General features: G+C 49.1%; 2 protein-coding genes across 7 annotated transcripts; one reads left to right on the top strand and one right to left on the bottom strand.

Moving 5' to 3' along the window:
* The first annotated feature begins 504 nt into the window (after nucleotides 1-504).
* On the top strand, nucleotides 505-8,712 carry LOC142888450 (serine/threonine-protein kinase 38). 3 transcript variants are annotated; one of them, XM_076026751.1, is made up of 15 exons: nucleotides 549-603; nucleotides 1,355-1,386; nucleotides 3,200-3,336; nucleotides 3,677-3,728; nucleotides 4,703-4,825; nucleotides 4,915-4,998; nucleotides 6,001-6,124; nucleotides 6,222-6,376; nucleotides 6,954-7,065; nucleotides 7,182-7,243; nucleotides 7,454-7,571; nucleotides 7,667-7,790; nucleotides 7,884-7,979; nucleotides 8,281-8,375; nucleotides 8,468-8,712. In XM_076026751.1, the coding sequence occupies exons 3-15, from the start codon at nucleotides 3,206-3,208 to the stop codon at nucleotides 8,599-8,601; spliced, it is 1,410 nt and encodes a 469-aa protein (XP_075882866.1). In that variant the 5' UTR covers nucleotides 549-603; nucleotides 1,355-1,386; nucleotides 3,200-3,205; the 3' UTR covers nucleotides 8,602-8,712. The 3 variants fall into 3 exon arrangements, with proteins under 3 accessions (XP_075882865.1, XP_075882866.1, XP_075882867.1); XM_076026750.1 differs by lacking the exon at nucleotides 1,355-1,386 and having other exon boundaries at nucleotides 505-603; XM_076026752.1 differs by lacking the exons at nucleotides 549-603; nucleotides 1,355-1,386 and adding an exon at nucleotides 617-757.
* A 3,058-nt stretch (nucleotides 8,713-11,770) lies between these two features.
* LOC142888453 (mitochondrial carrier homolog 1-like) lies at nucleotides 11,771-15,975 on the bottom strand. 4 transcript variants are annotated; one of them, XM_076026759.1, is made up of 12 exons: nucleotides 15,740-15,971; nucleotides 14,941-15,025; nucleotides 14,755-14,861; nucleotides 14,577-14,636; nucleotides 14,062-14,119; nucleotides 13,826-13,877; nucleotides 13,611-13,670; nucleotides 13,410-13,503; nucleotides 13,245-13,292; nucleotides 13,073-13,140; nucleotides 12,899-12,974; nucleotides 11,771-12,820 (listed from the first exon to the last, which is right to left on the bottom strand). In XM_076026759.1, exons 1-12 carry the CDS (start codon nucleotides 15,890-15,892, stop codon nucleotides 12,746-12,748), a joined length of 936 nt encoding a protein of 311 aa, XP_075882874.1. In that variant the 5' UTR covers nucleotides 15,893-15,971; the 3' UTR covers nucleotides 11,771-12,745. The 4 variants fall into 4 exon arrangements, with proteins under 4 accessions (XP_075882874.1, XP_075882875.1, XP_075882872.1 ...); XM_076026760.1 differs by having other exon boundaries at nucleotides 14,577-14,633; XM_076026757.1 differs by having other exon boundaries at nucleotides 13,245-13,503; nucleotides 15,740-15,975.
* Between the last annotated feature and the right edge of the window lie 8,080 nt (nucleotides 15,976-24,055).

The raw sequence follows: 24,055 nt of genomic DNA, 5'->3' as shown, positions 1-24,055 counted from the left end.
TTATTTGGTGAATGGCACATTAGTTTCAAGACAACTTTGTAAATTGCTGCTCTTATACAAGAGGTGAATAAACAGTTGCAGCATTTTTGAAGATTTGTGGGAAACTCTTTTGTTGACAGTAAGTACACCAAAAGTAAAATGCCTTTGCATTAATTTATTTTATTTGTTCAAAAAAAATCTACTTTTACTCTTTATGAAAGTAAAAAGTAAATTGTTTTAATGAGGTAGCCATGTCATGATGGATATAATGCTAAAGAAATGTTGGTCTAATGATTAAATTATACTTTACACCAATAATTTATGATTTAATACCACGTGGACAACGCCATAACATAAATCCCAATTAACATACAGTAGTGTAATTCACCCGAGATCTCTCTTAAAATATAAATATGAATCAGAAGAAACCAATTCGAAAGATATTCATATGTTTCCATTTGTGTTGCGTTGAAAAGTGAATTCTAAATTCTTTCAGCGTGGGGATGAGGACGCGTCAAAGAACGGTTGACCACTAGGTGTCGTAATGAGTCTAAAATCTTGATGACGCGTGTTTGGGCAGAGCAGAGGAAGAGACGGCAGTCCGACACCGCACCTACGACCAAGGTAAGGGAACAAAGAGCAACTATCAAAATACACGCCGGGAGAAAAGAAAGTCCGCCTTTTTAAACAGTTTCTTTGGCTGTTGGTCACATTTAGTAGCGTGGAGACCTCTGGCGACGCTTTAGATTAAGACCTTCGACTCGGGCTTTATTAGCAGGTAAGTGGCTAGCGCTGCGGAGCTAACTTTCCCACAGCTATTCGCTTTAGGTAACTTCGCCTCGTCAAGACCGCGGCAATGGCGAGTTTGTCACTTCCACCGGAAGCTTACAAAATAAGGCTGCCCCGTGTAAGTGGCTGAAGGCTTCGCAGGCGGACACGGCACTTTTAATTTGAAAGGCGTCCACGGCGCTTCGTGTCTCCGCTGACTTGACGCAGTCGGCCAGCGGCTGAACTTTAATGGCTAACTTGCTAGCTAACTAGTCTAAGCAGGTCATGGAATTTGTTTATGAGTCGTTATCGTATGACGGAAGCTGCGCTCCTTTTGAAATTTGAATCGGATCGTTATGGTTTAGGTTTAACACTCGGTGTTCACAATCTTTTCAGTTTCAGTCCCACTTTTTGGCTGTGTATCTTAGTGAAACTAATAAACTTTGTTAGCCCACGGTTGTTGACAGCAGTTTTGGCGACCTATTTTTCCCACCCGGAACCGAAAAAGATCGTCAGAACAATCAAATGTATACGCCCGTTTTAAGTTAATTTTGATTTGACAAATGCATGCAAACGATAAAAGCTTCATCAGACCATCTGTCGCCAGGTTTAGGGTTTGCCAACACAAAGAATCGTAAGGTAAGCGAAATTGCTCTGGCGTTGTTTTTGTTTGTCCTCGTCGCCACGTTGTTATTACAGTTGGAGTTTATTGTGTTGAGTCGAACCGTGTTTGTCAAAGACCTTCACTTCATATGGCGTTTCTGGAAAAAAAAAAAATGAAAAAAAAAAGTGGCGATGATATTATCGCATGTGCACGACGATTGAACCCGGTTGAAGAAGAAGGAAATCTCTGAAGATTATCTCCTCCCTCGTATCTTGAACTTTCTGCCTTGCACGAACTCCACCCTTGTGTTAAACAAAAAGACCTTTTTAGTCCCGGCGGTTTCCTAAAGACAACCGCAGACTGACACCGTCTCCTGGCTGATTGGTTTTTAAAAACCTAACTGAGCCAGAACTGAGCCTCGGTTATTGATAATGTCATTATATTAATACATCCGTCATGGCTGTTGCATAGGAAAATGGCAAATTAACACTAGTATAAGATTTATTCTGTATTGTAAATTTGCGTGAAAATGTGAGGGCAGATCATGTGGCACACAGTATCTTATCTGCCAGCTGGTTGATGACTATTAATATTGTTCAACCAAAAATGAAATTGTAATAGAAACATCTGGCTAAATATACACCGCATTCATGTGTACTGATATCAGTACGTGTGCGTGTTTCAGTTCTGTTTTGTGACGTCAGACTTGAGGACGATGAGAATTTGAACTTTTGTTCAAGCAATGCCGTGTTGCTTTGGCACCTTTTTAAATCCAAAACCAAAAAGAAATGTTTCGTAATCCCTTTCGCAATGTACTGACTGACTGATGCGCGGCTGTGTAACCAGCGCCGCTACTTGACTGGATCAGAGTGGTCTTGTTTAGAAGGTGGTGGCCAGTTTCATTCATCCTATTGGAGGTCAGCTCGATCGAGCCCTCTGACCTTTGACCTCTGGTCCCACTGTGGGATAAATCGACCTCAGCTGGTCACGTCCTCCACATTGATCTGGTCCAACCTGTGCATTAAAAAACTGCTGCTGCTTTTTGTTTCCCTGCAGTCGTAGCAAATTTCTCCTTGAGTATAACAAAGTATCTATCTATTTGTCTGTCTATCTATCTGTCTGTCTGTCATCTATCTATCTATTTGTCTGTCTATCTATCTATTTGACTTGTCTATCTATTTGTCTGTCTATCTATCTGTCTGTCTGTCATCTATCTATCTATTTGTCTGTCTATCTATCTATTTGACTTGTCTATCTATTTGTCTGTCTATCTATTTGTCTATCTATCTATTTGTCTGTCTATCTATCTAGACCTGTTTCATAAAAACAAGCAAAATATATACATCGGAGACGGGTTGTTTTCCCACTTGTAGCCGTGGCGATGGAGAACCTCAGTGATGTTTGCACTGTGGAAGCTCTGTGGAGACTCGGACCTGCTGGTCTCAGATCTCTCCATCCGTCTGTCCCACCGTCGCGTCTTCATGTCTTCATCAAATGACTTCATTGTTTCTCCACAAGTGCTATTTCAAAACATTTTGCTGCTCCACACCCACCCACCCACCCACCGCCGCTGCCTTCCTTCCCCTTTTCACACGCCAACCGTCATCTCTGCCACGGCTCAGTGTTGTGACACCCGGCCCAACGGTTTCCTCCGAGGCGCCTGCGACTCCGCCCTTGGCCCTCTGCAAACGGATCTCTGCCACTTTCACACAGAAGCAGAGCTGCCGGGGTCACATGACTGTAGAGTTTCACCTGATCCGTCCGGTGCCGATGATTGGAGGATACGGGCCGGTTGGAGTCGCCGGCTCACGCGGATAAATTTTCCGTTGGGTTTTGTGCGTCCCACAGGTCAGCATGGCAATGACCGGCCAGAGCCCGTGCTCCTCCATGAGTAACCACACCAAGGAGCGGGTCACCATGGCCAAGGTGACCCTGGAGAACTTCTACAGCAACCTCATCGCCCAGCACGAGGAGCGGGAGATGAGGTGTGTGTGTGTGTGTGTGTGTGTGTGTGTGTGTGTGTGTGTGTGTGTGTGTGTGTGTGTGTGTGTGTGTGTGTGTGTGTGTGTGTGTGTGTGTGTGTGTGTCACAGCTGATCAGCTGGGACTTGTGTTATGATGTATGTGTTAAACCGCTGCTGCGCCTGCGGTCTGATGTGGTGGGAGGTGGAGGATGTGTCGTCACATTAGGGGGAAAAGCCAGTCTGCAGCCCTCGGCTGATTGTCTTTTGTTCCTTGCTGCCCCCTGCAGACTGACCGTGTCTGTGTGATGGTAGCAGGTGGTGGGAAACGCTCATGTTGCTGTTGTGTTTTTTTTTTTTTGTAGGCAGCAGAAGCTGGAGAAGGTGATGGACCAGGAAGGTCTGGCTGACGAGGAGGTGAGTTGAGGTGGAGGTGGAGGAGGAGGAGGAAGAGAAAGGGGGAGGTGGTAGAGGAGGAGGAGCCACTGGGCACTTCCTGAAACTGTGAGAGGAACTTTGATCTCTCCAAGTTGTTTATTTCTCTATCGCACTCGGCGATAGGAAATACTCTGCAGCAAGATCCTCCTGCCTTGCCCGAAGGACTCGGTAGCGCCCCCTGCAGCCCGGGGGTTCAGTCGGGTTGACTGGTTGGAACCCCCTTTCTCTCCACTGACTCGATGCTGCACAGCAGCCACACCAGGAAGTGTTTTGTTTGTGCGGTGTGTGATTTTTGCCGTGCGCTGACCGGCCGTGGTGGTCGGGTCTCGCCTCCGCTGTAACGCGATGCCCGGTGTCCCGAGCAGCTTTTACTGCTTCGGTGAAATATTTAGTAGCTGCGGAATATTTGAGCTCCTGCTGCTGGTTGATGACCTTCTCACGTCTCGCTCGGCCAAACCACCCCCACCCCCCACCGTGCCCCAGTTCTGATCGCGTAGATTCTGTCCTCCACTCTGGCTGCCCCTGGTGGTGGGAGTGCAAACAGCACAGAGGACACCCCACCCCACCACCCCCCTTGTAGCTCCTGGTGTTGTTCTCCAGCCTTTGTTCCTCTAACAGGGCTCCTGTTTGCTTGGAGCGTCAGATCCGCATGTTCACCGAGTTGCGATTTTGTGTTTTGTTGTGTGTGTGTTTTTTTTTTTTTTTGCTTTTCTAACCTGGTTGTTATGAGGGTGTATCAGGCGGGAGGCGTGTCCTGCTCCACCAAGCCCGACTTGGACGACAGCACCGTCTACTTTGTGGTCAGCCGGGACAATTTAGCTGCATATTTATAGAATCGCTGGAACTGTTGTGTAAGAAAAATATCAGCTGTCCTGCCTCGAAACCGCCGCTTGTGCCCCTGCCGCGTCGCGTTGCGCGCGCGCGTCTCTAAACGAGCCGCCGTCCCTCTGCAGAAACGCCTGCGCCGCTCTCAGCATGCCAGGAAAGAGACGGAGTTCCTGCGCCTCAAACGCACCCGGCTGGGCCTGGAGGACTTTGAGTCGCTGAAGGTGATTGGCCGAGGAGCCTTCGGAGAGGTGAGCACATGAGTCCTCCGGGGAAGTGGCCGCGGTGTTGACGAGTATGGTTTCTGAGCAGTGTGGCGCCTGTTGATGGTGGTCTGCAGGTGCGTCTGGTGCAGAAGAAGGACACGGGCCACGTCTACGCCATGAAGATCCTCCGCAAGGCCGACATGCTGGAGAAGGAGCAGGTGAGCAGCTCGCATTTGAATGACGTCACTTCTGTCCGCGTGGATACAAGTAGTCGTCCGAACACAACCAGTGATGGGTGTGCACGGCATTGGACACTCGCCAGCTGCGTTTCCATTGCCCCTGGAATCGTGCAAAATCTAAATATCGCAATGCAAAACTGGTAATGGAAAAAGCTCTCAAATATCGCTAGAAGGTTTTGAGGCTCTCGCGAGGTGGTTTTCCAGACGCAACGATATAGAGGTTTATCGCAAAGACGTCACGGAAACCAGCACCAGCCCCAGCACGGTCCCAGGGGTTACGATTTTGGTACCTGCCTCCTTGGGGTTCGAAGCGAGCCGAGCTGACACCGTATGGGTGACGTAGCAACGTGCAGGGCACTGATTGGGTAAAAGTTTTGACGAAAGCCAAAGGCAGTCTCTAAGGAAAGACCAAAACTGCCATTTTTTATATGCCCCGCGTGTGGATTTTTACAGTTTCACGTATTAAAATCTGAAAAGATTAGGAAACTGTACCATGGGCGAACGTAGAACTGCAGACGTTTCTGTTCTCTGTGGCCGAAGAAAAAGCTCATAGAGAGCTGGACGGACGGAGCGACACGCAATGAAAAGCCTTCCTGGTTTCGCAGCCGGTGGCCGTCGCTGTACAGCGAAACAGTGTCCGCTGTGAACTGAGCTTTGCCAATGCCTTCGCTTTTGTCTTGGGCATTCCTGCCATTTGTAGGCCTCCCTCACCACCACTAGCCTGTGGACAATACCTAGGCTTCCCAATATAAACACCAGCCGTTTACATTGGTGGACCGAGCTGTGTAATTGCAGTCTTGAGCTGTTGGTGCTTTAAAACCTCGGGAGAGGAAAGCCTCCTCCTCCTCGAGCTGTGATGAAACGTGCGTCCTGTTTCAAGAACGGTGACCTCTCGGCCCTCCTCGTCAACAACACCGGCATCTGGCCCACCTGTGTGTGTGTGTGTGTGTGTGTGTGTGTGTGTGTGTGTGTCCCTGCCAGGTGGGTCATATCCGGGCCGAGAGGGACATCCTGGTTGAGGCCGACAGCCTCTGGGTGGTCAAGATGTTCTACAGCTTCCAGGACAAGATGAACCTCTACCTCATCATGGAGTTCCTGCCAGGAGGTCGGTACCTCCTCAGCCCCCCCTCAGATGACCCTCCAGGTCCGCCGCGCCCCCCCCCTGCAGTGACACAGTGTATCTGTGTTTGGTCCGGCTGCAGGAGACATGATGACCCTGCTGATGAAGAAGGACACGCTGACGGAGGAGGCCACGCAGTTCTACATCGCCGAGACGGTCCTGGCCATCGACTCCATCCACCAGCTGGGCTTCATCCACCGAGACATCAAGCCAGACAACCTGCTGCTGGACTCCAGGGTGAGAGAGCCACACACCAGCTCCAGCTCCAGCTCCTGCTTCGGGGTTTTTCTGACCTACTTTGTGGAGGCTTTGATCCGAAATGGAAGCTGGTCATCTGCAGCTGTTTTTAGTCCCGTCTGCGGGCCGCAGCCCAACTCCCTCCCTGCGGCTCCGGCCGGAGGTTTTCTGCCCGAGCTCCCAGCGTGCTCCCGTGGTTCGGTTGCCACATAGTTGTGGTCTTGAACTCTCGATGGGAACGCTGAGTTCGAGTTCGAGTTCGAGGTACAGGACGGAACCCAGAGGCACGACGAGTTTGTCTCAATTAGCAAAGTCAGACTTTTAGTCGAGGAGAAGTTGGTGTCTGAATGATGATGATGATGTGTGGATGATGATGATGATGAAGGTGAGAATGATGATGTGTGGAGGACGATGATGATGATGATGATGATGATGATGATGATGGCAGTGATGATGATGGTGAAGATGAAGATGAGGGTGAGAATGGTGAAGATGAAGATGAGGGTAACGACCAAGATGATGATGTTGATGTTGTTGATAATGCTCAGTGTGGCTGTCTGTCCGTCTGCGTCTCCAGGGTCATGTCAAGCTCTCAGACTTTGGTCTCTGCACCGGCCTGAAGAGGGCGCACCGCACCGACTTCTACAAGAACCTCAACTACAGTCTGCCCAGCGACCTCACCAAGCAAAGTCAGCCTCCGCCCACTAGATCCGCCGCTCCGCACCATTCAGGTGGAGCGAGTGACACGGGGACTGACTCTCTCTCTCTCTCTCTCTCTCCCTCCCTCCCTCCCCCGCACCTGCAGCCTTCCACAACATGAACTCCAAGAGGAAAGCAGAGACATGGAAGAGGAACCGGAGGCAGCTGGTAAGTTGGTACAGGTCAGAGTCCAAAGAAACAGGATGAGAAGATGGACGGCGGGAGACGCTGTGACACGACGATGGAAGAAATGATGCCGCAAAGTCACGTTTAGAAAGAAACACACCTAACCACACCTCCTCCTCCCTCTCCTCCTGCTCTTCCACCTCCCTCTCCTGCTATCTTCCCCTCCTCCTCCTCTCCAACCCCCACCCGCAGGCCTTCTCCACGGTGGGAACTCCAGACTACATCGCTCCGGAGGTCTTCATGCAGAACGGCTACAACAAGCTGTGTGATTGGTGGAGCCTGGGCGTCATCATGTACGAGATGCTGATAGGTGAGAGGCGGGGGCGGAGCGCCGGCAGAGGGCGGGGTGTGGCTGTGCCTAGAGGAGGCGGAGCTAGGTGGGCTAACGGGACCTCCTGTGTGCAGGCTATCCTCCGTTCTGCTCGGAGACGCCGCAGGAGACCTACAGGAAGGTGATGAACTGGAGGGAGACGCTCATCTTCCCCCCGGAGGTCCCCATCTCGGAGAAGGCCAAGGACCTCATCCTCAGGCAGGGGCACGCCAGGCTAGCGCTGCAGGCTAGCGCTGCGCTAACCGCCAACTAGCAGCCTCTCAGATTGTAACGCGCAATTCCTGGTTGCAGGTTCTGCTGTGAGGAGGAGCACCGGGTCGGAGCCACAGGGGTGGAGGAGATCAAGACCAACCCCTTCTTTGAGGGCGTCGACTACGACCACATCAGGTGGGCGGGGCTCGCTCTCTCTCTCCCTCACTAACTCTCGCTCACTCTCACGTTCTCTCTCCCTCACTAACTCTTACTCACTCTCTCCTTCACTCACTCAATCACTCACTCACTCTTGCTCCCTCCCTCCCTCTCTCTCTCGCTCTCTCTCTCTCTCGCTCAGTCTCCCACTCACTCTCGTTCACTCTCATTTTCTCTCTCACTCTCTCACTGTGACATTTCTTGTTGCCATGTGTGTGTAACCCTTCCGATGGTGGTGTGCTTCCCCCCGCTGCCCCGCCCCTCCCCTCCCCCCCACCAGGGAGCGTCCTGCCGCCATCCCCATCGAGATCAAAAGCATCGACGACACGTCCAACTTCGACGAGTTCCCCGACTCGGACATCCTCACGCCCTCAGGTACCTCCCAGCCCCCCCCACCCCCCGACAACCCTCTGCCGTGCTGGCAAGTGACTGTGTCGTGACTAATCTCACCCCTCCAACCCCCCCAGCGCCGGTGTCCAACCACAGCGAGGCGGAGCTGAAGAACAAGGACTGGGTCTTCATCAACTACACCTACAAGCGCTTCGAGGGCCTGACGGCTCGCGGCGCCATCCCGTCCTACATGAAGTCGGGCAAGAGATGAGCCGCGACCGGCGGCGAGGCCCCGCCCGCCCAGGAACTGAGTCAGCTGACCGGCGGTGGTGGTGGCGGAGCTCCGCCCCCCCCCCCCCTTTTTTTTATTTTCTACCAACAACCAATCCAGGGACCCCATCTCCATCTTGCTTCCTTCTTCCTTCCCACCGCAGGAAGCTGCCGCCTTGGTTTTCAATTTGCTCACATGGACACTTCCACTTCCTGGGATCAACGTTGATTGTCTCCGCCCCCCCCACATCCCCAGAACACCAGCATCAGCTACATTCCAGCATCAGTCTGCGGGACTTGTGAAGGGCTCCTCCCCCTTCCCCTCTGGCCCCGCCCACCACCAGCCACCTGCCCCACAACCCAAACGCCCCCCCCCCACCCCCCCACCCCCACCTCCTCCTGGAACACCAGCATCAGCTACATTCCAGCATCAGTCTGCGGGACTCTTCAAGGGCTCCAACCCCCTGCCATCTCCCCTCTCTGGCCCCGCCCACCACCAGTCGCCCCTTCCGGGAACTCCATGCTCCCTCTTCCCCACCAAAAAGCTCCCCCTAGTGGCCTCTCTCTCGCTCTCGCTCTCTCTCTTTCTCTCTCTCTCTCTCTCTCTCTCTCTCTCCAAAGTGCTGCCAGCTTCCTGCGAACCGCACCAACCAACCAAAGACTCGCTGGGCTTCCTGTAGGCGCCACACGCTGGTGGTTTTCCCACACTGACGCTCCGCAGAGACTCGCAAATGTTGCGTCGTTTTTTTTGTTTTTGTTTTTCACCTTTTCGAAAGCGTTTTGCGGGAACGCCGTCGGCACCTCGGAGCGCCGCTGCAGCCGTGCGATTGGACGACGGGACGACGCTTGTGCGGCTTTCCTCAGAAACGGGAGCGAATGTTTGCGTCTCTGCGAGAGTTTAAAATGTTGAGCTGCGTCTTTTCTACTCTTGTCACGTTCACAAACCCAAATCACACAGAATGTTTTTTGAAAAAAAGTTCCTTAACGCAGCCGTCAGGTTCTCTCGTTCTCCCCAAAAAAGGAGTTTCTGCGAAATTCTGCAGAAAAGACCAGATTTTGTAAATGTCCACTTATTTTGATGATACAATATTTTTTACATATTGTAGCTTTTGGGGATGTTGAGTGGCGTTTGGCTATCAAGGCAGCGATACCAGGCTTTGTCTTCTCCTGATTGGACGTTGCATTCACCACTTTTTTTTTTTTGGTTCATGAGTATATATATTATAATCTTCTATATATATCTATATATAGATATATAGAGAGATATATAGATCAATTCAGTGTTTGTTGAAGTGTGACAGCCGGTGTCGACTGTAGGGAAACTTCTCAGATTATTTGCTCTATTTTATTTTTCTCACCGTGTGTGTGTGTGTGTGTGTGTGTGTGTGTGTGTGTGTGTGTGTGTGTGTGTGTGTGTGTGTGTGTGTGTGTGTCACTCAGCATCTTAAACGTCCAGTGTGAAGAAAAAATCATAATAAAGAAAAATCATAAATTTTTCTTTATTTCGAATTTAATTTTCAACAAAAAAAAAGAAATCCAATTTTTTTTCTTCAAAAGTACCTTCGCAACGTTCTGCTGCGTTTGTTCCGTCGGTCCTTCACACTGGACCTTCCGAAAGAGAAACTGCTCACTGACTTCCAGCCAACAAGATCCAAAATGCTGTTTTAATTGCAAATGAATGTAAATGTCTTGCAAATGATGGGGGAGCTTTCGTTTTTCTTTCTTTCTCTCTCTCTCTCTTTTTTTTTTTTCCTTCCTGCCACACCAATTCCAAAATGCTGTTTGTGTGAATGTAACCTGAGGTGCGGAAGGCTGAGTTTTTCCGGGAAGTCAGATGATGAAAGGTTGTGCGTTCGAGTGAAAGTTTAATCCGCGATGCGTTCAAAGTCGTCGGTCGCACGTCCCGTTTTTCTCCTTCGGTTCGTCCAAGTGTAACAAAGTTTGAACATTTTTAATTTAAACCTTTCAATGGGGATTTCATTCACTCATCAAAAATCACTCGTTAAACCGTTTCAGTTCTTGTTTTATACCCCAAAAGAATCATTAAAAAAAAAAGTAACATTCTAAAGATTGTGTCAAGAGTCCAACATGACTCTGATTCCCAGGAGAAAAAACGATTCTTTTTTTCTTTTTCTTTTTGGTTTTCCTGACGGAAACGTGCTTCCAAACTCGGTTCTTCAGCCTGGAGGTGTTTTGTTTTTTTTCTTACCATGTAAAATATGCAGCTGTGTAATCTGGTAGCCTGTGTAGAGGACCTTTTATTTTGAAAAGCACGAGGTGTTTCCTGCCAGGGCGCTCACTTTTATATATAAAAAAAAAACAAACAAACAAAAAAAAAAAACAAGACAGTTTTAGCTGGGTGCACGAGAGGCCGCCGAGTGGGCGTGTCCGTCTGTCTGTCTGTGTGACGATGATGATGTCATCGGTGGCGGGCGTGGAATGAGTGTTGGACTTTATTTAAACCACTGTGTGTTTGTCTTTGCTGCGACTGGCTGCTGTTGTGTCGTTGGATTTTTATTGTTATATTTTCTTGCTATTTGACAATGAATTGCTCTGCACCTGCTGCACGTGTGTGTCCTTTTTGTAACGTCGCTGCTGCTGCTACTTCACGACGCCCTCGGGTGTCACGGCCAGGTGTTGCACTCACCACCTCGTTACTTAAAGCCAAGCGGCGGGAGAAGAGACGAGAGCTTGTCGCCCTGACTGACCAACAGCAGGGGGCAGCTGGGAGCCTGACTGTGGTAGCAGCAGCAGCAGGTTGCTGGTTCAAATCCCTCCTTTTTGAGAACTTTAGCTTTGAAAGTCCAGGAGGGAGACTTGGAGACAAAGACACGAGTCAGGGCTGCACCGTCGCCGTCAGGAGGTCGATGGTTCGACTCCTGTGAGGGCCGCTGTGTGTTTGAAGTTCCGAAAGTGACAATATAAAGATAGGAAGCTGCAGGAGATGTTCTAGAGTGACGCCTAGGTGGCGCTGTGGAGTTGTTCCCGAACGGCTTCGCATCCTGCTCTGGCTGTGGATTGTTTCACAATGAAGAGGTGAAATTTAAATTAATAATAAAATGTCTTTAACTTAAAGTGCGACTCAAGTCTTTGTTTCCGAGTCTTTGTTCCCCCTGAACTTCTGAAAAGTTGTCAAACTGCGATTTGAACCAGCAACCTGCTGCTGCTGCACGACTGACAGGCTGAGCAGTTTGTCCTGATGGACTTTAGGGTAAAACAGCCCTTCAACCTCGATGAGATGAGTTATTTTGGAATTTAAATCCGAATAAACCAACGTGGACGCTGACAAACGGGGAGTGAGGCGGCTGACGACAAACACAAACCAAGTTTTATTGTCATTGAAAATCTGCTGGTCTGTTGACCAAACAACACCCTCAGCAGTCGCTGGAGGGTGAGGCAGGTTCTTCAAGGGGTCACCAACACAAGACGACACGGCACAAACTGGCACGAGGGTCCTTTACACTCATAGGAAATAATTTGTCGTGTTTCCATAGTTCAGATCTCTTCTTCCTGAGCAGTCTGTTATATTGTCGCTATATTGTAGCCATGATATTCTGTTAACAATATCACGTCATTTGCGTCACATGCACTCTGAGTCAAAGCACAAACGCAAACAAAGAGGAAAAAAAAAAACATGTAAAAAAAAAAAAAACATGACAAGACAAATGTTTTCCATCGACGAGAGGAAGACGTGTCAGCGGAGCAGCGAAGGCCTCCAGACTGAAGGTCCCTGTCGAGAAGCACCTGGTGTTTGTTTCCCGTCTGTCTGGAGTCCACTTTGTTGTTTCAAAAATGACAAAATATAAATAAAATGCAGCCGACTGCCACAGCAGAGCGAAGCTCCCACACCTCCAGTCAGCCGGCGGTTAAGACCCGCATCCGACTTCCTGGAACCTCCAGACCCTGGGGGAGAGGTCACCACCACCTGAAAACCACAGGAAGCTCGAGACCGAGCTGGTCCACAGCGGCAGCCTGAAGTGAAACAAGGCTTGCAGAAAGAAAATAAAGTTCAATTGGCACCAAACAAGGTTCTCCACGGCAGGCAGGCAGGGGGCGCTGCAGGCCTCGCCTCTGCAACATGGAGATGGAGGACGACGAGGAAGAGGAAGAGGAAGAGGAGGAGCAGCAACATCCTCACGGTGGTGCTATTCCGTGGCAGAGGGCAGCGAGGTGATGGGGACCCGGCGGAAGAAGAAGCTGGAGCCTCTGAAGAGCAGCCCCTGGTGGCCGAAGGCAGGCGTTAGCTGGCAGGGTGGGGGTGGGGGTGGGGTGAGGGCGGGGGGGTGATCAGGTCGTACCTTCTGGCTCAGGTGGCTCCAGCAGTGCATCCAGGACTTGAAGATGGGAGAGTGAGGAGGAAGTCCCACAGCCAGCCTGAGCCGAGCGTCACAGACAGACAGACAGGAGTCAGAGATGCCTGATCATCGAGGGGCATCACAAGAAAACTCGAGCGTGACGACGAGGGAACTCACCCGCAGTTGTTGACAGCCGTGATGTCGGCGGCCAGGATGAACGGGTAGGTGAGGACGCTGACGGCGATCTGAGGGGGGTTTGGGGGGAGGAGGAGAGAGGAGGAGCAACAGCTGAGCGGAGGAAGAACGCCGCAGCGAGTCACGAGAAGCGATGGAGAAGCGATGGACTTACACCCATCACGAACTTGGTGTAGCTCCTCACGGCCGAGGCCTGGCTGAACTGCACACACACAATGGGACAGTGGGGAAGGGGGAGGAGAGAGGTTAGAGGAGGCTGGTAGGAGGTGATTGGGGGTGGGGGTGGGGGTGCCAGCAGCAGCTGTTCCTTCCGACTCACGTTCTCGTCCACGGCGTACGTGTTGATGAAGTGGGCCAGCAGGTTGCAGCACCACAGGAAGAGAACCTCGCCCAGCATGTGGGGAACCAGGCCGCTGCGGAGGGTCAGAGGTCACGTGTGTGTTGTTGCTGTTGTTGTGGGGGGCGGGGGGGCAATGAAATTATGTTTTCAATGAAAGGTGCAAGAAAATAGAGGGCTCACACGTAGAATCCGGCCACACCCTCCTCCTGGAAGATGGTGAGGATGGAGGTGAACATCCCGCTGTGGAGGAGGTGGAGGGAGGGGAGGAGGGGAGAGAGAGAGAGAGAGAGGGAGAGAGAGAGAGAGAGAGAGAGAGAGAGAGAGAGAGAATCAGAAGGTCTGCTTCTGGTTTCCTGCTCCCTGCAGCGGGAGCCAATCACTGCAGAGCGACTCACCTGTACTTGACCTCCCGGCCAACAAACTGGGCCATGCAGCGCACCGACATCACTGGTATCAGGGAGGGAGAGAGAGAGAGAGAGAGAGAGAGAGACAGAGAGAGAGAGAGAGAGAGAGAGAGAGAGCAGATTCCATCATTAACACTCACAGACAGACGACTGGCAGGTGGGTGGGAAACTATCTCAGAGGTCACAGTTTGATGAGCGCTGGTCACTGGAGTCAGCGGAGGACGAACCATGGAAGGGATGAGTGGCGACTCTGGACAAACACTGGATCATCATCTCGTGTGACGTCTGGGAGGAGAAGAAAACGGCAGAAGATGTGACACCACTGGGACGACGTGACGTCTGATGACTCACCGAATTTAGAAAGCAGGTCAGAACTGGCAAAAAAATAATCATAAAATGAAAGGGAAGTGGCAAAAAAAAAAAAAATGGCTCTACAGCGCCCCCTACGGAAACCCAATAACACTAAAACGGCCCTGGCAGCCACTAGGGAGGTGCTTCTATTCTTTTTTTCTTTTTCAACCATTATTTTGAAATAAAGTCTTCATTTAAATTGTGTTCTTGGTTGACAAGCAAGTAACGCGAGGACGATAAATGAACAGAACGACCTGAGAAGCCCTGAGAAGCAACCAGAAGATGAATCGCTTGGAGGAAATGAAACGACTCTTCCGAATTGTTTCCCTTTTATTTAAAAAACAAGTCTCCAACGTGGACACACGTTCCTGCGTCTGCGTGTGGTTCTCACCTCCTTCATGACTTTCCTGAGAGAAGATCTGCTGGACATCTTGGATGGAAGCTCTGCCTGCTGGCCAGAGAAGAAGGTGAAGAAGAAGAAGAAGAAGAAGAAGAACAACAACAACAACGTCGTCATGCTCAGCCATCCACCAATCACGGCGCTCCGCTCGACGTCCGGCTCGGCTCACCTGTTTGCCTTTGCAGCGGATGACGGTTGAGATGGCGCTGGACAGCAGGCGGGGGGAGAGGCCCCGGAACAGCCCCATCTTCCCGTCCACCGACACGATGTGCCGCGCTGGAAACGCAAGGAAGGAGGTCACTTCCTGTCAGGTGACCTTGTCACACAAACAACGCACGGCGAGTCGAAGGCTCACCGTAGGAGAAGAATCCCGGCAGGTAGAGAACCCTGCGGCCGAACAGGGTGGTTCCCACGCGGGGGGGCAGAGGTTCGTGGCCCACCTTGGAGGACACGGCGGCATCATGGGAAAACACAGAGTCAGTTGTGTGTCACTGTGTCCAGGTAGTTCGGTTTAAGAAAACTGTGTCAGTACTGCGGCAGAATGATTCAATTCCATGAACTAAACAACAATGTAAACACCCAACAGGAAGAGGTGGATGTTGCTGTGTGTGTGTGTGTGTCTGAAGATAATGGGTCACATGGCACGGAAGTGAACAAATAAAAAATAAAAAAAAAACAACAACTTCTCATTGTTAAGTTAAATGTTTCATTAAGAAAATAACTCTATTCTCTCAAAATTACAACTTTATCTTCAGAGTGTGACTTCATTCTAGTAATTAAAATAAAACCCCTCTTATTGACTCTGACACTCCGCTATAAAATAGAACACAGCTATGCAACTGTACAATATCTTTTATTCGGATTAACTGACGTTGAAGGATTTGTTGTGTTGCGTTTGTGCCTGCGGAGCCGTAGTAATTTACAACGGAAATACGTCACAGCTCGAGGTACCTGCAGTCCGTCAAACCAAGCCGGCACAGCTAGCTAGCTAGCCGTCCTCGGACAGCCGACACACGGCTAAACCGAGTCTCAAGTTCCCGCTGGATGTCGGTTAAATGTCCGCCGCCTGACAACGGAGCGAAGAGCGAGTCCACTGCGGCAAAACACGAGCCGACCGCGGCGGAAAGCTGCTAGCCACCGGCCAGCTAGCTTACCTGTATCAGCAGCTTGACGTAGAGCAGCGGGTGCGTGATGGTTGTGACGCCCGCCGACAGCAGCAACACTGCGGTATCCGGGTCGACGGGACCCGTTGGCACGTCATGCTCGGTACCGGGAACCGGCTCGGACCCGCCGTCCAGGGGCTCCATCTTCGGCTAGTGTCGAGCAGGGATGCTGCTGCAGGTCATCACTGGGGGAGAGTGTCAAATTGCGGTGATGCTCAAAACTCTTTCCGCCTTGGACCTTTTCAAAATAAAGTTCTCATCTCCAACGACTGTGCTGTTTGTTGGGTGAAATGTCGCAGACGTGTGGCGGAGGCGACTTTTATTTTTTACCGTGTGAGAACGCTGTTTTCAAAGCAGAAGGGTCACATGACACGCTGAACCACAACACATGGGCGGAGTTGGCATGAGGAATCTAAGCAAACGTATCGAGACACTTTTATTTTAGCATATGTACAGTATACACATCAACCTAAATAATTTTAATCTAGGATATGAATATGACTTTTTTCATGATTGATGAATTCTTTGCATCTACCATTATAAATCCCGCGAGTCTTTGCTAATGAAACTACTAAATAGAAGAATATAAAGAAAGATAAATATACAATACGTACAATAATCCAGACGAAGACCTGGCTTCTCCGAAATTCTTTGAAATTCATCTTACATTTCATATTTATGTCTCAATTCCACCAGGTGGTGCTATCGGCCTTGCAATGTAGTGCGAATCCACTCAGAACTCGGTGTAAGCGCTTGATGTGGCGATTGTCCCAGAGGTTTGGAGCAAAGCTGAATTCTGCAGTGGAGACCGGATGTGAAGAGGAGAGTCCTTGTGGTTCCACTGAGGGAACAAAACATTATGACGGATCCATGAATAAAAAAAATAAAAAATAAAATAACAACACAGGTTTGGGCCGTTTCGAGTGCGTGTGGGCGGCGCTCAACTGTCAAACAGTGTGTGTCACCTCTTCAACAAGCGGTGGGTGACATGAAGAAGCTCCAGCGCCGGACTATTTTGTTTCATAGGCTAGCACATGATAAACGCATGAAAAGAAATATGTTGGGCACTGCAGCGAGAAAAAAAAAAAAATCCAGATCTAAATTTTTTTTGTTGCTAAAAAGTTGGAGGGGAAATATTCATCACTTGCTATCTTCCTCTGGCTCCTCCTGGCGTTGTGCCGGTTTACTTATATGTAAAAAAACAAAACAAAAAAAAAACCCTCTCTGCATTTTCATAACGGATGGGACTTTGTTACAAAAATCAATGAAAAACGTGCTGAAATATTTTGACTGCCAGCCATTTGTGATTGACATGGTCTGTTTGGGGAGCTCAGCGCATGTCTGACAATTGGCTGTTTAACTCCGGGGCAGTCAGAGGTGGATGTGCGTGTTTGCCATTATCCATTGAATAAACGTGACATTTTCCATTCACCAGTAAAACAACCGCTGGCTGTTTTCTTCCACCCCGCTGAAGTGCCTTTCATCGTGTTCCTGTCACGGCTGGCACTCAGTCAAGGACTCGCGGAGCTCAGCATTCATCCCCAGATGGACAAAAGAGTCGATGTCGAAATGTCAATGAGATATTTTAATCAACACATCATCCACCACCATTGTTGCTGTCATCACCGGCGAATGTAAAGCCTTCTTCAGGCCTTCTCCTTCAGTGTCGTCCCCCTGTCACTGAATCAGCCATCAGACGTGACGTTAATAGATGGACAATGTGTGTGATCAGCCGTGCACACACTCAATCACACACACGCACACACACAAACAAAACCCTAACTCCAACCCCAACCTTAATCACAAACCTAACCCCAACCCTGATCCCAACCCCAACTCCAACCCAATCACTAACCCTAACCATACCACCCATCCAATTTCTATACCCACTTCCTCCTGTCCTCATGGTTGTAGGGGTCTTGCTGGATTCTATTCCAGCTGTCATGGGGCGCAGGTAGGGCACACCCTGGACAAGTTGCCAGGGACAATTCTGCCAGACTTGAACCACCATCCTCAGGATCCTTTCTCTTACACCCTGAGCCATCTACTGGCACCGTATCCCTAACCTCAACTCAACCATGTTTTTTTTTTTTTTTTTAAATCTCACAGCATCTTGTTGCCTGATGCTTGCATGGGTTCCCTCCAGGTTCTCCTGGCCCCTCTCACGTCCCCACAGGTTTGTACGGACATGCTCAGTTGGTCCGGCTAATGTTAATAATTGCCTGTCAGCTTCTCCCAGCTGGGCTCAGGGTGCAGCCTGTGTTGAGTCCAGTGGCAAAAATGTCTTTCAGCTCTACATCAGCTGAAAGACAACACGTCTCTATTTATTTTTTTATTGCCATCCGTTTGATGAAGTAGGAACACGCCGACGTTTGCATGAGTGGACATAAATCCAAACGGGATCTCAGCAGCTCATCGTGAATAAAAGTGATGGCGTCCGGCCTGCAGAGCAGGTGAATGTTCACGCCATTTAATTAAAACCTTCGCCTTGTATTGGTCCTGAGGATCATTATTTTAGTGCTCTTTGACACACACACACACACACACACGTACGCTGCATGCTTTATGAGGTGCGAGATGAATAAGGTGTTGGGGTGGCGGTCAATCTGGGGTCAAATATTTTTGCGAGCGTGTCAAAATTGGAACCTGCTTGATGCATGGCCACAATTACTCATCTTTGTTGACATGCAGCAGCGGTTTGAATTTTTCCTCTGATGGTCTTGTGTAAATGAATTGACTCAACAAATACAGATAACTCACCAATTTCCATTCAGATAAAAAAAAAAAGACCTCACAACGTCAATGTTGACAAGCAGTAAATAAAAAAAAAACGATGATCTCAGTGGTCCACAAGGAAAGGTGTGTTTGCGTCTGAAGCGGTGACGCGCCGTTACTCAGTCGGTGGTCTCTGAGTCATAGGTGTGAAATAAAAACGCCTTACAGGACAAATGAAGACAGAGCAGCTCAGGCGCCGCCTTGTTCAGAACGCGGTGGCTGAGAATCATTCTGATGTTGAACGACATGAATCACACTGTCATACTTGACAAGTCACACTCTGCTTTATTTAGAGGCACAATAAATATTACTCACTATGCTTAATACGCTACCTCTGTGTCAACAGGGTTCAGTAAAGACCATCACTCTTTGGCCCAAGACCTCTAAATAGCAGTTTTCTACCGTCTGGATGCTCTGCTTTGCTCTACTTAGTGCTGTCCAACTTGGCGTCAGGGACTTGGAAGATAGAACCCAGGGACTTGGGCCTTGGAGAATATTATTGGGAAACGCAGAAGCCTGGGAACAAGGATCCTCTCCCCTTAACTTATCGGTTAATGGGTACCTCATACTTTACAAGACCCAAAAAGAAAATCCTTCCTGGCCAAGTGTGTACAAGAAAGCGTGGCATATCACTTTTGGTATATTTCACATGGCATCCTGATGTATTTTGAAAATTGCTTGTGTCCAGCGAGCTGTACAGCTGAGGAATTTATACAAACCGGCTGACAAATTCAAACCAAACAATGAGCCACCCAAGGGAGTTGAACGGTATCATTAACCACATTGACCGTAAAGACTAACAAACAACTCAAAACTATTCCAAGGGAATCTTTAAACAATTAGTACTAGTGCAACTACTACTAGTTGCACCTACAGAAGCCATCTCTCCACCTTACTTGGGCTCCAGTTAATGGGATGATCACTCACGGGCCTCTCCTGGTGATTCTGCACACGCTAAATAATGAGTACCCCTTCATCCAGCTTAGATATTAAAGTCTCATGTAGACCACGTAGTGTGTCTTCTTCCACTGTGGGATATTTGCTCCGGTTTCTTAACAGCCTGTTAGCAACAACGGCTCTACATCATACTGGGCCCCGCAGAGGAACATTTGGCTGCGTTGTAGTTCCTGATCCTTGATCATCCTTAGCCTCCCACATCTTATTTTGAAAGTCATCATCACCGTTACTAGCGGTAAGGCACAGGGCCATATCAGACGCACGCAAAAAAAAAAAAATGAATACGCTAAACAAATGCTAATCTGTTTACCGTAAGAAACATTGGTCGCTGCTCTGTCAAACTTAACTTTTAATCCCCGACTGGTGGCCGCTCCACTCTGTTCCCCGTTCAGCCTTCAGATTGCGCTCCTCTGACGAGCTGGAGATCCAGCGGATCAATCATCGTACGTCTTTATTCCTTTGTGAGCGGCGGAAGTAGCCCCTTGCTGTGCAGTTGATATAACAATGCATGTAAATTGTGTCCTGTTCCTCCCGCCGTGCTCTATCTCAGGGATCCAAATTACACCCCGAGAACAGCATCAGTGCCAGGGGAGCGGCCTTAATCACTGGCAATCAATCGCAAATATGTCTCCTCTTTGTCCGGGCCCAGTTGCAATCTGCCTTGTGTCCCAGGGTGCCTGTGTTCTCTGCAGGCCTCTTAAACGTCCCTCTGATGTCCAGAGTGGACGGGCTGATGAGAGTGATGCTCCTGGCAGATGCTCTCCCCCGCAATGGCGAGAAAAATCCACGTTCATTAACGAGACGTGACCTCATCTGTGAGATGAGACAAACTAATTAGCGACAAAGAGTCATCACTGTGAGTGTTTTTTTTCTCCTCCTTTCACACATATGTCATCTCAATTAAATGTACCAGCGGCTGAAGTTGGAGAAGAGTCTAATGAGTTCACCCATTACAGCTCCAGTCGTTTCACAAGTAAGGCTGGATCTAGCCGTACTCCATATTCCCGGTGCAACTCGTTCTGACCTGACTGCCAGTCTGACTCTACCTCCGTCGCTACTTAGTCATTGTTTTTGGATTTCCTTTCCACACCAGCTCGTCAAAGCAGATGTTGCCCTCCAGAGTCGGGATCTGCTCGAGGTTTCTTCCCTCTGGGGAGTTTCTCCCAGCCGCTGTGGCTTCGGGCAGACTCCAGAGGGAGTGCAAAGCACTTTGAGATGCCTTTGGGCAGTGAAGTAGCTCTTTATAAGTAAGAGTTGATTGACTGGTGATAGTGCTCTTGAACCGACACCAGTTTCTTATACGTCCAACCAGCAGAAGCTGCTGTGGTTTATCGCTTTCATTATTTTATCCCTGAGCTCGGAGATGAGGAAGCTCCAACACTGAGAGGGGGCGGTCATACAGATTAGCCACCTTCTAAATCAACCGGGCTCAGCGTCTCTCGGATCGATGTGGGGCGGCTTTGGATGGCGATAAAGGCCGACCGTCGCGGGATTAGAGGAAGAAAACACATCCGGTCGCTTTACACTCGCCTGTAAATTAGCAGGCAACTTCATGACGTGCAGGATGTAAGAAAACGTCTGGAGTCCATGTGTTAACGTTGCATGACAGAGTGTTTATCAACATTACATCACATAAATATTATTTTACGTTACAGCGTCAATTACATTGAACGACCAGGAGCCATGAAATGGTATCAGCTTCTGCCATGATATTTTATGGTATTCAGGCGGTGTTGCGGTTCGGATGGCAACATTTACCCTCGCTGTGAATGTTGTTATATGTCTCTAAGTATTTTGATTATTTTCTATTGAGTTAAACTTTTTATTTTTGTCCTTTCCTCAATAAATTAACAGGAGGAGCAACTGGGGCCGATCTTAATAGACAGCTGTAAAACTATTGCGTATTCTTCCAAAAATAGTACTGTAGATTGGTGAAAGAGCGGATTGGTAAAATATTATGATTATTTTACCAATGTGCAAAAAAAAAAAAAAAATACTTGTTTTTTTTTAAATCTATTTTTCTCCTAGGCAGTTTTTACATTTTTTTTTCTTCCGAACCAAGAATGACTTTAGCAGAAAAGCAAAAGTTGCACTTTTGAAATCACTTATTTATCAAACAGGCGAGCCAAATGCGAGCCTCTTCCTGTGCTAACAGACAGGGGGCAGCATTGGTCCCTGCACTTCAGGGATGAGCTGAGCTTTTCATTCGGCCGCAGGCACTGAGCTGCAAATGTGCTGGGACACTGTGTCCCTGTGTGGTGCTACACACACACACACACACACACACACACTCACACATACACGCAAGCATGTATGTGGGACTGATGTTGAACGTTGAACTAATATTTACATATGAGTTGATTATTTTGTTATATTTTGTAATTTGAATATTTTCAACCTACCGATCCACAAAACTGATCCACAAAATCCCAATAAAACTTTATTTTTATTTAATTTTAATGTTTATTTAATTTGTTTTGGATGGATGGAATGACAAGGTGACCTCATTAAAAAATACTATCCTCACAATTTACATATCTTAGATTCATGACTCCAAATTTCTTTTACACTGCCAAAATCTGTAATTATTAATTCCTCTTAAAGATCCTTCACAGTAGGTGTTTTTTTCCAAGCACATCCTGTTGGATGCCTGCACATACTGGACGGCAGCGGAATAAATCCAGTGAGTCCGTTCTATTTTTTTTCACTGCGTCATGTTTCGAGGCAGAACAGAGCGAGGAGGCCAGGCCGGCGTGTCCACGGCCTGTTCTCACAGCAGATTACGGTCCTGTGGATTAGGATTAGCTCCCTGTTTAGCACCGATGGACACTTGCAGCCTTAATGACGGTGGGAAGAGTAGCTAGTCAGCGTGGGGGCGGCGGCGGCCGCCAAGGTCAGGACAGGTAGGAATGTGGAGCAGCGGTGGAACAACACAACGAATTGCAAGTCATTTCGATTTCAATGATTGATTCACAACCAGCGGAGAAAGCCATAAGCAGCTTCCTAATGCTGGGAGGGTCCGGCCAGCGGCCACATGGTGGGGCGGAGTTTAACTGCAGAGTTGAATGGCTGTGATCAAACCAAGCGGTCCAGACTGCAGCATCCACGTGACCAGACATACTGTTGTTACAAGGTACCAGCAGCAGCAGCAGCAGAAGCAGCAGCATCTTGTTCCTGTCACAGCTGAACCTTGGATGTGGCTCTCCCTCTTTCTCCTCAAGAAGGAGAAGAAAATATTTTTTCAGGTCTTTCTCTCTTTCTCTCTCTCTCCCTCACCCTCTCTCTCTCTCTCACACACACACACACACACACACACACACACACACACACAAACCATCCAAGCAGCTGAAAACACTTCAGAAAGGAGTGCATTAAGTTGGGCCTGGAGGGTCGAGAGCAATCAAAAGCAGATCTTGACAATCAGACAGCCTGTTAGAGCCTCAGGTAGTGACCTGAACTCACCTTGAAATTAAAGACCTCAAGTCGTGAAGCTATAAGCGTAGAATTGCCAATGGACTGTATGTTTGCACGGGGGTGTGTGGGGTGTAAGCAAAAGGGAACTGTATCCGCCCTTAATGTGTGTGTGTGTGTGTGTGTGTGTGTGTGTGTGTTTGGCAGCTGCTGTCAACATGTGCCGTCCTGGAACAAGGCAGCCGCCCGGCTGCAGAAGTGGGTCACAGCTCCCTCTGGCCAGACGACGTCTCACTGAGCCGCGTTTGTTTTGGCTCCCGGCGCAGCGTCAGTCAGCTCGGCATTTCGGGACTCGTCTACCGACTCAAGATTCCCGTAGAAATACTTCCCTCTCTGCATCACAAACAAAGACAGCAAATTACTGCAGAGCTTCCCCCCGCTGGTTACAGCAGAATCGGGGCCGCATTCCATTTCACTTTCTGTCCCTTGCGTTCCTTCACATCTGAGCCGGCGACGTTCCAGCCGTGACTCAGGAAAACAGGACGGATCCCAATTCTGTTTCCCAGTTCCTACGCACATTGCACAGCGGCAACAGATGTTTCACAATACCGTGGTCGGTCAACTTTCATTCAAATGCAAGCGGGGAATTTCAAACTCGGTGCAAGGTCCCTCCGATTCGTGGCCATAAAATTTGACTCCTGCGAGCATTCGTAGTGACGCAAAGCGTCTTCCACGCACACATACATTTCTCAAGGTGAGCACCACAACACCAGCCGACAGCAACGATAAAAGTCCAAAAAACATTTTGGAAAACTGTTGCATCTGGAGAGCACGATGAGAGCCAGGAAAACTTGTGTTTGTCCTCAAGGAACACGGCGAGACGCGAAGGTAACAGAACCGCCGGGTGCCGTCAGCTGCAGAGCTTCTTCTCAGTCTCGGGCCGTTCTCTGAGGGTGATGTAGAGGAAGTGGCAAAAAAAAAAAAAAATCAATCAATAAATAAATAAAAAACAAAAGCGCGTGGCTATTCATCCAGAGGTGAATCAGAGTCTGCAAGCAGACAAAAACAACCAAAACAGCACACACAGTCACTTTGGTGGGCTTTTGAGCAGAACATGACTCATCATCATCATCATCATCAGACCACCCCGCTGCACTTAGAGAC

This window comes from Nelusetta ayraudi, unplaced genomic scaffold (genome assembly GCF_046127955.1).
Source record: "Nelusetta ayraudi isolate G7.1 ecotype Tasmania unplaced genomic scaffold, CSIRO-AGI_Nayr_v1 ptg000019l, whole genome shotgun sequence".
In the NCBI taxonomy this organism is placed as follows: Eukaryota; Metazoa; Chordata; class Actinopteri; order Tetraodontiformes; family Monacanthidae; genus Nelusetta; species Nelusetta ayraudi.
This window is presented reverse-complemented; position numbering and strand designations above follow the sequence as displayed.